General features: G+C 39.9%; 1 protein-coding gene and 1 pseudogene across 1 annotated transcript; both read left to right on the top strand.

Moving 5' to 3' along the window:
- Nucleotides 1-5,776: 5,776 nt before the first annotated feature.
- LOC129647487 (non-histone chromosomal protein HMG-14-like) lies at nt 5,777-6,594 on the top strand. Its single transcript, XM_055574569.1, has 2 exons — nt 5,777-5,892; nt 6,405-6,594. The coding sequence occupies exons 1-2, from the start codon at nt 5,777-5,779 to the stop codon at nt 6,592-6,594; spliced, it is 306 nt and encodes a 101-aa protein (XP_055430544.1).
- A 1,551-nt stretch (nt 6,595-8,145) lies between these two features.
- On the top strand, nt 8,146-11,425 carry LOC129647173 (olfactory receptor 2W1-like; annotated as a pseudogene).
- The last annotated feature ends 1,839 nt before the right edge of the window (nt 11,426-13,264 follow it).

Below are 13,264 nucleotides of genomic sequence, written 5' to 3'. Positions count from 1 at the left end.
ACTGTCAACATCATTTTAAAAATGGAAAAAAGGAGACAGAAACTGTCACAGACCAGAGGATAGTGAGACATAACAGCAAATGCAATGTGGCATCCCAGATTGGATCCTGGGACAGAAAGAGGACACTAAGGGAATAACTGGTGAAATCTAAATGAACTCTAGAGTCTACTTAATAGTAATGTGCCGGGGTCCAGCCCTGGCTGACCCAGGGAATTTGAAGGGGAGACGGCTTTGGCGAGTTCACTGGCTTTAATTAAATATTAATTTGAGATATAAAGAGTAATAGAATGAGGATAGCTCAGTAGGAAAATTCAGCAGAGAAAAGAGTCTGAGCAGTTTGGTTTATGCAGAAAATCAATATAACCTGTGACATCAGGTTAGCTCTGACCACAGAGGCCGCAGGCACCCTCTCGAATAGCAGAAGGTGTCCCAACTTAGGCACCTTCTCGAGTGGGTCTTAGAAGCCCAGGCAAATAAGTGGTCGCAGAGGACCTCTGCGCTCCAGATGGAAACTCAGCCAGAGGTTGAGAGAAAGAATGACATGAGAGTTGTACGTAGAGGATAATAGGGGGTGTGAAATCATGCAAAGTCAGCAGTCTTTGATCCTTATCGAAACCAGGGTTTCTTTCCTGCAAATGTATCGTATACAAATGGTTTAGGTGATTTACATCATCTTCCGGCCAGAAGGCCTGTTAACATTTTATGACTCTTGACAAAGGTTTGTCAATCCATAAGACTTATTTTCTCTAAGAGTAATTATTTTAAGGTTTGGTGCCATCCTCCGAAGGTGTTAGATAAAGTTGGATTCCTATAGGGCAGAGGTGCAGTGGGTTTACAACAAAGGAAAGAATTTATTACCTTAAGGGTCTAAAGTTGCTAGCACTAAGGCCACTACTTATTTTTTCTACATACCAACTATATTAATTCACATTCAAGGATACAAAACAGGGGATGTGGAAACTTGGCAGCAAGCATTGGTTCATCAATGAAATCTTTTGCTAGTTTTATTCTGACAGTTTCTAACTCTCTGAGAGGCTCTAAGCTATTTGAATATCTTAAGCTTTCCGTGCCTCTCGCGGCTGGGAGACTGTAAACAATCGTATGCATAGCTGTAGGAGTCTGGGTAAACTTGTCAGGCCAGTTAGAGAGCCATCTGAGGGGTTTGGATTTAAACACTCCTACTGCCCAATGAACAGTATGAAAAGGCAAAATGATAGGATACTGAAAGAGAAACTCCCCAGGTCAGTAGGAGCCCAATATGCTACTGGAGATCAGTGGAGAAATAACTCCAGAAAGAATGAAGGGATGGAGCCAAAGCAAAAAGAATACCCAGCTGTGGGTGTGACTGGTGATAGAAGCAAGGTCCAATGCTGTAAACAGCAATATTGCATAGGAACCTGGAATGTCAGGTCCATGAATCAAGGCAAATTGGAAGTGGTCAAACAAAAGATGGCAAGAGTGAATGTCGACATTCTAGGAATCAGCAAACTGAAATGGACTGGAATGGGTGAATTTAACTCAGATGACCATTATATCTACTACTTCGGGCAGGAATCCTTCAGAAGAAATGGAGTAGCCATTATGGTCAACAAAAGAGTCTGAAATGCAGTACTTGGATGCAATCTCAAAAACGACAGAATGATCTCTATTCGTTTCCAAGGCAAGCCATTCAATATCACAGTAATCCAAGTCTATGCCCCAACCAGTAATGCTGAAGAAGCTGAAGTTGAATGGCTCTATGAAGACCTACAAGACCTTTTAGAACTAACACCCAAAAAAGATGTCCTTTTCATTAGAGAGGACTGGAATGCAAAAGTAGGAAGTCAAGAAACACCTGGATAAACAGGCAAATTTGGCCTTGAAATATGGAATGAAGCAGGGCAAAGACTGAGAGAGTTTTGCCAAGAAAATGCACTGGTCATAACAAACACCCTCTTCCAACAACACAAGAGAAGACTCTATACATGGACATCACCAGATGGTCAACACTGAAATCAGATTGATATATTCTTTGCAGCCAAAGATGGAGAAGCTCTATACAGTCAGCAAAAACAAGACCGGGAGCTGACTGTGGTTCAGACCATAAACTCCTTATTGTCAAATTCAGACTTAAATTGAAGAAAGTAGGGAAAACCACTAGACCATTCAGGTCTGACCTAAATCAAATCTCTTATGATTCTACAGTGGAAGTGAGAATAGATTTAAGGGCCTAGATCTGATAGATAGAGTGCCTGATGAACTATGGAATGAAGTTCATGACATTGTACAGGAGACAGGGATCAAGACCATCCCCATGGAAAAGAAATGCAAAAAAGCAAAATGGCTGTCTGGGGAGGCCTTACAAATAGCTGTGAAAAGAAGAGAAGTGAAAAGCAAAGGAGAAAAGGAAAGATATAAACATCTGAATGCAGATTTCCAAAGAATAGCAAGAGATAAGAAAGCCTTCTTCAGCGATCAGTGCAAAGAAATAGAGGAAAATAACAGAATGGGAAAGAATAGAGATCTCTTCAAGAAAATCAGAGATACCAAAGGAACATTTCATGAAAAGATGGGCTCAATAAAGGACAGAAATGGTATGGACCTAACAGAAGCAGAAGATATTAAGAAGAGATGGCAAGAATACACAGAACTATACAAAAAAGATCTTCACGACCCAGATAATCACGATGGTGTGATCACTGACCTAGAGCCAGACATCCTGGAATGTGAAGTCAAGTGGGCCTTAGAAAGCATCACTACGAACAAAGCTAGTGGAGGTGATGGAATTCCAGTTGAGCTATTCCAAATCCTGAAAGATGATGCTGTGAAAGTGCTGCACTCAATATGCCAGCAAATTTGGAAAACTCAGCAGTGGCCACAGGACTGGAAAAGGGCAGTTTTCATTCCAATCCCAAAGAAAGGCAATGCCAAAGAATGCTCAAACTACCACACAATTGCACTCATCTCACACACTAGTAAAGTAATGCTCAAAATTCTCCAAGCCAGGCTTCAGCAATACATGACCCGTGAACTTCCTGATGTTCAAGCTGGCTTTAGAAAAGGCAGAGGAACCAGAGACCAAATTGCCAACATCTGCTGGATCATGGAAACAGCAAGAGAGTTCCAGAAAAACATCTATTTCTGCTTTATTGACTATGCCAAAGGCTTTAACTGTGTGGATCACAACAAACTGTGGAAAATTCTGAAAGAGATGGGAATACCAGACCACCTGATCTGCCTCTTGAGAAATTTGTATGCTGGTCAGGAAGCAACAGTTAGAACTGGATATGGAAAAACAGACTGGTTCCAAATAGGAAAAGGAGTACGTCAAGGCTGTATCTTGTCACCCTGCTTATTTAACTTATATGCAGAGTACATCATGAGAAACGCTGGGCTGGAAGAAGCACAAGCTGGAATCAAGATTGCCGGGAGAAATATCAATAACCTCAGATATGCAGATGACACCACCCTTATGGCAAAAAGCAAAGAGGAACTAAAAAGCCTCTTGATGAAAGTGAAAGTGGAGAGTGAAAAAGTTGGCTTAAGGCTCAACATTCAGAAAATGAAGATCATGGCATCTGGTCCCATCACTTCATGTGAAATAGATGGGGAAACTGTGGAAACAGTGTCAGACTTTATTTTTCTGGGCTCCAAAATCACTGCAGATGGTGACTACAGCCATGAAATTAAAAGACACTTACTCCTTGTAAGCAAAGTTATGAGCAACGGAGAAGGCAATGGCACCCCACTCCAGTACTCTTGCCTGGAAAATTTCATGGACAGAGGAGCCTGGTGGGCTGCAGTCCATGGGGTCGCTAAGAGTCGGACACGACTGAGCGACTTCACTTTCACTTTTCACTTTCATGCATTGGAGAAGGAAATGGCAACCAACTCCAGTGTTCTTGCCTGGAGAATCCCAGGGACAGGGGAGCCTGGTGGGCTGCCATCTATGGGGTCGCACAGAGTCGGACACGACTGAAGCGACTTAGCAGCAGCAGCAGCAGATAGCATATTCAAAAGCAGAGTCATTACTTTGCCAACAAAGGTTCATCTAGTCAAGGCTATGGTTTTTCCTGTGGTCATGTATGGATGTGAGAGTTGGACTGTGAAGAAGGCTGAGTGCCGAAGAATTGATGCTTTTGAACTGTGGTGTTGGAGAAGACTCTTGAGAGTCCCTTGGACTGCAAGGAGATTCAACCAGTCCATTCTGAAGAAGATCAGCCCTGGGATTTCTTTGGAAGGAATGATGCTAAAGCTGAAACTCCAGTACTTTGGCTACTTCATGCAAAGAGTTGACTCATTGGAAAAGACTCTGATGCTGGGAGGGATTGGGGGCAGGAGGAGAAGGGGACGACAGAGGATGAGATGGCTGGATGGCCATCACTGAGTCGATGGACGTGAGTCTGGGTGAACTCCGGGAGTTGGTGATGGACAGGGAGGCCTGGCGTGCTGCGATTCATGTGATCGCAGAGAGTTGGACACAACTGAGCGACTGATTGGATCTGATCTGATCTGAATGCCCAGGAACTTTATTAACTGGAGCCGTACGTTAACTGTTTTTCAGAGAGAGTGAGATGGTGTTGGGGACAGCCCCCGTAAAGTCAGATGTGAGAGCACAAAGCAGTAAAGTAGGCAGACTGTGGTTTTGGGGGTAGATGCTCGAGAATATCCAGGGGGACTCCTGAGGCTCGATCTGTCCTTTGCGTATGCCGAGCCTCCTTCCTCATGACCTTTGCCATGAGCAGAGTTCCTCACGCTGGCTCCTGGCAGGAATGCATTTTTTTTTTTTTAAGATTCTACATACAAGTGATACAAATGAATTTATTTACAGAACAGAAACAGACCCATAGACAGAGAAAACAAACTTATGGTCACTAAACAGAAAAGCAGGGGGAGGAATAAATAGGAGTTCAGCATTAACGTATATACACTACTATATATAAAATAAATAATCAACAAAGGCCTACTGTACAGCACAGGGAATTCTATTCAATATTGTAAATTAACAATACTCCAATATGAAATAAAAATTAAATTAAGAAATGAATGTTTCTTCAGACCCAGGGTTGTATGTAAAAGTGAGCTTTTTAGGCTATAATTTTATGTTGTCAACTAAGATTTTCTACATTAAGTCTTTACAAAGAGCAGTCTCACTCAAGTCCAGTGATCAAACAATAGACCTAATCTTTCAAATATCATTTAGCTCAGTGGTTTCTTCTTAGCTTTTTCTATAAGTCATTTCAGGGTTAGAAACTCTCCCGTTGATAATGCCTAATTTCCTGTTACTGTTGTTTTAATGAGTCAGATAATTCACCGCAGGCTATATTCACAGAGAGATAGGGGCTCTTTCAGCTTTGCAGTAGTGGGCATCTTTTCCTGCATTTTTCCACACCTGTCTGGCCTTCCCTGATTACAGAGTCTTTTTCTATTTTATTATCTATATTTCAGAGGTCAGATTTTAAAATGAAGTTTGCATTTATGCTTTTATTATTTTCCTTGTTGAAGAAGTTTCTCAGACAAGGAGAAGTAATGATTTTTCATCATACTAGTAATAGAATTTTAATCTGCCATTATAAATAATCTAAGGATCACTGACAAGGCTTACATTTTCTGATGCAGTTACTAAAACTATTCAACAGCAAAAACTGCTGAATATTATTTGGAATTACATACGTATAAAATGGCAATTTCGAGCTCAGACTGTGGGAAGAGCAGCAGAGGTCAGGCTACTCAGCTTCACGAAGGCTCTAGGCTCACCGCGGCCCTCAGGCAGGTTCTTGCCTGCCCCTATGCCAAGATGCCCAAGAGGAAGGTCAGCTCCACCGAGGGGTTAGCAAAGGAGGAGCCCAAGAGGAGATCAGGGAGGTTGTCAGCTAAACTGGCTCCTGCAAAAGTGGAAACTAAGCCAAAGAGCATATTAAAAAACAGAGACATTACTTTTTCAACAAAGGTCCGTCTAGTCAAGGCTGTGGTTTTTTCCAGTAGTCATGTATGAATGTGAGAGTTGGACTATAATTAAAGCTGAGCACCGAAGAATTGATGCTTTTGAACTATGGTGTTGGAGAAGACTCTTGAGAGTCCCTTGGACTGCAAGGATATCCAACCAGTCCATCCTAAAGGAGATCAGCCCTGGGTGTTCTTTGAAAGGACTGATGTTGAAGCTGAAACTCCAATACTTGGGCCACCTGATGCGAAGAGCTGACTCATTTGAAAAGACCCTGATGCTGGGAAAGATTAAGGGCAGGAGAAGAAGGGGATGACGGAAGATGAGATGGTTGGATGGCATCACCGACTGGATGGACATGAGTTTCAGTAGGCTCTGGGAGTTGGTGATACACAGGGAGGCCTGGCGTGCTGCGGTTCATGGGGTTGCAAAGAGTCGGACATGACTGAGCGACTGAACTGAACTGAATTGAAGTCAAAATGGCGGCAGGAAAGGATAAATCTTCAGACAAAAAAGTGCAAACAAAAGGGAAAAGAGGAGCAAGGAGAAAACAGGTGGAAGTGGCCAACCAAGAGACTAAAGAAGACTTACCTGCAGAAAATGGAGAGACTAAAAATGAGGAGAGCCCAGCCTCTGATGAAGCAGAAAAGAAAGAAGCCAAGTCTGATTAATACCACACACCCAGTCTTGTCAGTGGGCCCTATTTCCCTTCTTGTACAATCCAGAGGAATATTTTTATCAACTATTTTGTAAATGCAAGTTTTTTAGTAGCTCTAGAAAAAAATTTTAAAAGGAGGGAATCCCACCTCATCCCATTTTTTAAGTGTAAATTCTTTTTTTTTTAAGAAGTGAAATCATTTGCTGGTTGTTTATTTTTTGGTACAACCAGAAAATAGTGGGATATTGAATACGGGAGGCTTTGATTGTCTTAGGTGTCAGCTTAGCATTCAATAGATGGGGGGTAGCTTTTATATCCTATAATACAAAAGCATACTAAATGGCAATTTGGAGTCAGTTGTGATTTTAATGCCTTGAACACTTTAAATTCTCTTCCCATATTGTTTTGGTAGAATTGTTTCCTGCAGCAAACCACTCTTTGATCTTGGTTGTCCTGGTCAGGATTTTGTGCACACTATAACATCTATGGTCCTGGTAGTCCAGTTTTTCTAGTAATTTCGTTAATGTGCTGTGAATGATTGACAGTTTAAGTATGTAGTGTATATGATATTAAATTGTGAATTAGTGGGACTTATGATGTAACAGAATATCAATATTTGAAGATAATTTATACTTAATATCCTGTTAAGAAAAATTTGCTCCAAATTTTAAGCTGAAAAGTCACAGAATAACTATTAAGAATCACAACTACATGATTTTTTAGATTTTTGGTGCAAATGTGAAGAATTGTGTACAAACTGAAATGTCTGTATAGTGATCCTCAAAACAACCAATAAAATCTCAGTTATAAAAAAAAGGCAATTTCCAAGGAGTATGTAATTGATCAGTGTGCCCTCAATGGGAGTAACAGGCAAACGTTTAAATAATAAATTATGGTTTTCAATCATAAAGCTATCCAATGATTTTCACTATAATTCTCTCACCCTTTCTGTCTGTGGTAGTGAGTCTGGTACACTTCTATGAGGTTCACGTATTGTTGAAGTTGTCCTTTTTTGCCAAAACTAGGTATTTCGTTGTTATGAAAATATATTTGAAAGTTTAGGTGATACAAACTAGAGGTGATAGAAAAGATAAAAAGTACAGTTACTATCAAATGTAGGTTTGTGTGTCTCATCTGTATTGTTCATTATGTCTGTTACCTTGTGATAATCTATAACTTCTAGACAAGCAATGTTTTTCCATATAAAGTAGGATAATAAAGCCATCAAAAAAGCATTTTATTGATCAAACCACTTATAAGAAATGTATACTGACTTGTAAAATTGTTGTAGTTATTTATTTAATCATATATCAATATTATTGGTTAACTAGGGGAACTTCTCCTGGGAGATTTTTTTTTAATGATCTTCTTCCTTGGATAATTATACAATACACATTTAATTGCTAATGAGTAACCCAATGTCCCCAAGGTCTTTCCAGACTCAACAAATTTTATCTTGGCTGATTAGGGAAAGCTACTTGTTATCTTTCACACTGAAGATGTTTTTTTCTCTGAAATGCATAATGGGAAGATTCTTCTTGAATGGGTACATGAACTGCGAAAGATGACAGGCAGTGGCTGCCTCCTGCCGCTATCACGTAGGATCTCAATGGCAAGTGGGAGGAAATTGTATGAACTATGTAATGAAGATGGAGAAGGTGATGGCACCCCACTCCAGTACTCTTGCCTGGAAAATCCCATGGACGGAGGAGCCTGGTGGGCTGCAGTCCATGGGGTCGCTAAGAGTCGGACACGACTGAGCGACTTCACTTTCAGTTTTCACTTTCATGCACTGGAGAAGGAAATGGCAACCGACTCCAGTGTTCTTGCCTGGAGAATCCCAGGGACAGAGGAGCCTAGTGGGCTGCCGTCTATGTGGTCGCATAGAGTCGGACACAACTGAAGCGACTTAGCAGCAGTAGCAGCAGCATGTAATGAAGAATTACATATTCAGTCTTATTTAGAGAAAGAGAGAAAGAAACTTTTCCTACTTTAGAAGAGTTGGATTTTTCTCCTCCAGAAAGTCCTTGGTTAAATCACCACCACAGAAAATCTCACTAAGCTTAATTAGGGTAAATGGGGAGAAAAATTATGCTGTTTTAAAAACTTTTGATAACATTTCCAATTTAAAGAATTTGCATAAAAGCTTCTGGCTTTTATACCAATTTTCTTTTCTTCAAAGTTTGAGATGTATATTAAATCCTAATTGATTTCACATGAAAATGGGTATTTGTGTTTTTAATTTCTATCCCCCAAATTCATAAATTCATTTTAACAAACATTTGTTAAGAACCTAGGAGATACCTTATGAGGCAGCTATATGGATAAAAAGCTTTTGTTTTAAGATTTAAAACAGAATGAATTCAATTTTGCATATTGCTTGATATGGGAGTAAAATCCAGTGGAAATCCCCACAGATTAGCTAAATTTGTAAATTTGAAGCTGCAAAAGATGAAGGGGCCATAAAAAATAGAATTCTTAGTTATGTGTGCAGAATTAGTAACTTAAGTCATAGAGGCAGAGGAAATATGGGGGAAGGGGATTCCATTAGAGAATGTTGTTTATAAATGCAGGAAGAAAGGAGGGAAAGAGTGGAAATTGCACTGGGGCAAATGCTAGTGAAAAATTGAAGAGAATTATTTCTGAAGGCAAAGGGCAGGTCTGATATAGAAGGCATTAACCTGCCATAGAGAATTCAAGTAGACAAATAATTTAGAAAAGACCACTGGTTTAGAAACTAAGAACCCATAATTGTGCTCGACAGACATTTTCTTAGTAGAAATGCATTTGTAAAAAGACACTAATTTTGTTAGATAGGAAAACAAACATCCACATGTGGTCATCAAAGTCTCTTTGGACCAACATCAAATGTTTACAGATTTTTTTTCTGTGCTAAATCTGAGAAAAGTCACTAGGGATATGAACATAAAAATAACACAATTTCCCCCCTCTTGAAGCGGTTTAACATTTTAAATGCATAAGAACCGGAGCTTCTGTAAGATGAGGGATAGGATATGGACAATTCATATAGTCACATAGTCATTTGTGAATATTAATGATTGAACATAAAACTAAGAAATGGGTCCATTTAAAAGCATCACTCCATAGGAAATGATAGAATTTGGAATAAAAAACACAGATGAAAAATATGGTATCTGCAATGAAAGAGGGAGAATGCTGTTTCTGAGGAGGAGTGGAAAAAGGAAAATAATGATTGGAATACAAGTTTTTAGTTAAAAGAAAAACTTGCATTTTAAAATATAAGATCAGAAGATTTATATAGCAGAGTGAAAATGGATAGCAGGATTGAACCTTTGCAGCTTAACTAAGAAAAGGAATAAGAGTTATAAAACCTTCATTTTCTATGAACCCTTGGATGAAGGAGACAATAATTTCTTGCTGATTCCCAACCCCCTTTCCAGCATCCTGATTTGTAAAGGGAAGTCCATCTGGCTTCATTCAACCATTTTTCTCAGGATTTTCTTCTGAGACTTCTGCAGTTTTTTGCCTTGACACAGAAGGAGACAAAGTAATTGAGAGTATAAACGCTGGAGGCAAATTGCCCTTGTATATCAAATTGGATAAACAGGAAATTTAGAATAATTATGAGATTTAAATACTAATTTTTTAATTGTGTGATGTTTATCTTAGCAATATATATCTGCAATACTGTTTAAAAACATACTCACTATGACTTCTAATACTTAATATTTTATTTTCACAATTGATATCAAGAAAATAAGAAAAAATAATCAATGATAGCTACTTTGGTTTCCTGGGTGGCCTCAACTGGAGATGATTATCTATGGGGTTGTCTTTTTCTTCTACACTATTGCCTTGATAGGAAATATTGCCATCATCCTGCTGCCATTACTAGATGAACATCTCCAAATTCCTATGTACTTCTTCCTCAGAAATTTGGTCATCTTGGATCTCTATTATACCACAAATATAGTCTCACAGATGTTGGTCAATGTTTGGGGTAAAGACAAAAAAATCTCTTTCGGTGGTTGTGCCTTTCATCTTTTCACTGATGTGACATTATGCACAGTTGAATGTTTGCTCCTGGCTGTGATATCCTATGACAGATTCAATGCTGTCTGCAAGCCTCTACATTATATGACAATAATGAACCCTTAACTCTGTCGAGGCCTAGTGACCATGACCTGGATAATTGCTATCATTAATTGCATGATCCTCTCTCCCTATGCTATGAGTCTTCCTCGATGTGAAAACCACCTGGATCACTATTTCTGTGAGATATCTGCAATGGTCAAAGTTGCATGTGTGGACACCAAAGTCATGGAAGAAATGTTATTTGCATCGTGTTTTTTCATTTTCCTCCCACCACTTCTTCTCATTCTGGTTTCATACAGCTTCATTGCTGTAGCTGTGCTCAAGATCAAGTGTGCAGCAGGGAGACAAAAAGCATTTGGGACCTGTTCCTCCCATCTCATTGTGGTATCCATCTTCTATGGGACTGTTATCTACATGTACATACAACCAGGAAACAGTCCATCTCAGGATGAGGGTAAACTACTCAGTATCTTTTACTCTATTGTTACTCACAGCTTGAACCCACTGCTCTATCAGTTCAGTTCAGTTCAGTTCAGTTGCTCAGTCATGTCCTACTCTTTGCAACCCCATGAATCACAGCACAACAGGCCTCCCTGTCCTTCACCAACTCCTGGAGTTCACTCAAACTCATGTCCATCGAGTCAGTGATGCCATCCAGCCATCTCATCCTCTGTGTGATCTATACACTGAGAAATAAGGAGTTCAAGAGGGCCATGAAGAGGCTGATTAGAAAAGAAAAACTTTCTGGAGAAACAATAGGACACTAACATCTTTTCACAAGGTATTTCCAATAAAGAAATTGGCCCCGTGTAACCTTTAGTTCATTGTGAAATTATTTTAGTAGCAGCCTTTACCTAAAAGTGAAAATAATGCTAGAAAATGTGCTTATATTTTCATGTCAGTATCCTATAATGCCAAGTTGATTCTCAAATAAAAGTGCCTTTCAAAGTCACTAACTAATGGCCAACAGGCACAAGAAAAGATGCTCAATATCATCAATCATTAGAGAAATCCAAATCAGAATTACAGTGAGGTATCACCTCACAACAGTCAGAATGGCTGTCATTTAAAAGTCTACAGATAATAAATGCTGGAAAGGCTGTGGAGAAAAAGGAACCCTCCTACGTTGTTGGTGGGAATGTTAGTTGGAGCAGCCAGTATGGAAATCAGTATGGAGGTTGCTTTAAAAACTAAAGATAGAGTTACTACACAATCTTGAAACCCCATTCCTTGGCATGGGAGAAAACTCTAATTAAAAAAGATATATGCACCCCAATGCTCATAGCAGCACAACTTACAATAGCCAAGACATGGAACTGTACGTACTTTCCAGATGTTCAAGCTGGATTTAGAAAAGGCAGAGGAACCAGAGATCAAATTGTCAACATCCGTTGGATCATTGAAAAAGCTAGAGAGTTCCAGAAAAATATCTACTTCTGCTTTATTGACTATGCCAAAGCCTTTGACTGTGTGGATCACAACAAACTCTGGAAAATTCTTAAACACGTGGGAATACCAGACCACCTGACCTACCTCCTGAGAAATCTGTATGCAGGTCAAGAAGCAACAGTTAGAACGGGACATGGAACAACAGACTGGTACCAAATTGGGAAAGGAGTACATCAAGGCTGTATGATGTCACCCTGCTTATTTAACTTATACACAGAGTACATCATCAGAAATGCTGGGCTGGATTAATCACAAGCTGGAATCAAGATTGCCGGGAGAAATATCAATAACCTCAGATATGCAGATGACACCACCCTCATGGCAGAAAGTGAAGAAGAACTAAAGAGCTTCTTGATGAAAGTGAAAGTGGAGAGTGAAAAAGTTGGCTTAAAGATCAACATTCAGAAAACGAAGATCATGGCATCTGGTCCCATCACTTCATGGCAAATAGATGGGGAAACAGTGGAAACAGTGGCAGATTTTATTTTGGGGGGCTCCAAAATTACTGCAGATGGTGACTGCAGCCATGAAATTAAAAGACACTTGCTCCTTGGAAGAAAAGTTATGACCAACCTAGACAGCATATTCAAAAGCAGAGACATTACTTTGCAAACAGAGGTCCATCTGGTCAAAGCTTTGATTTTTCCAGTAGTCATGTATGGATGTGAGAGTTGGACTGTAAAGAAAGCTGAGAGCCAAAGAATTGATGCTTTTGAACTGTGGTGTTGGAGAAGACTCCTGAGAGTCCCTTGGACTGCAAGGAGATCTAACCAGGCCATCCTAAAGGAAATCAGTCCTGAATATTCATTGGAAGAATTGGTGCTGAAGTTGAAACTCCAATACTTTAGCCACCTGATGCAAAGAACTGACTCATTTGAAAAGACCCTGACGCTGGGAATGATTGAAGGCAGGAGGAGAAGGGAATGACAGAGGATGAGATGGTTGGATGGCATCACCAACTCAAGGGACTTGAATTTGAGTAAGCTCCCGGAGTTGGTGATGGACAGGGAAGCCTGGCGTGCTGCAGTCCATGGGGTCGCAAAGACTCGGACATGACTGAGTGACTGAACTGAAGACATGGAAGCAACGTAAATGTCCATTGACAGAAAAATAGATAAAGAAGCTGTGGTATATGTGTTCTAGGTTATTAATATATA

The sequence above is a fragment of the Bubalus kerabau genome, chromosome 3, assembly GCF_029407905.1.
Source record: "Bubalus kerabau isolate K-KA32 ecotype Philippines breed swamp buffalo chromosome 3, PCC_UOA_SB_1v2, whole genome shotgun sequence".
In the NCBI taxonomy this organism is placed as follows: domain Eukaryota; kingdom Metazoa; phylum Chordata; class Mammalia; order Artiodactyla; family Bovidae; genus Bubalus; species Bubalus kerabau.
Note: the sequence above shows the minus strand (reverse complement) of the source record. Positions and strands in the feature narration are given on the sequence as shown.

What these genes read in the sequence shown, in the direction of transcription:
- LOC129647487 (XM_055574569.1), top strand. Translation starts at nt 5,777, where the DNA reads ATGCCCAAGAGGAAGGTCAGCTCCACCGAGGGGTTAGCAAAGGAGGAG. An exon ending in GTGGAAACTAAGCCAAAGAG is followed by an intron (nt 5,893 to 6,404) that starts CATATTAAAAAA and finishes TGAAGTCAAAAT; the next exon opens with GGCGGCAGGAAAGGATAAAT.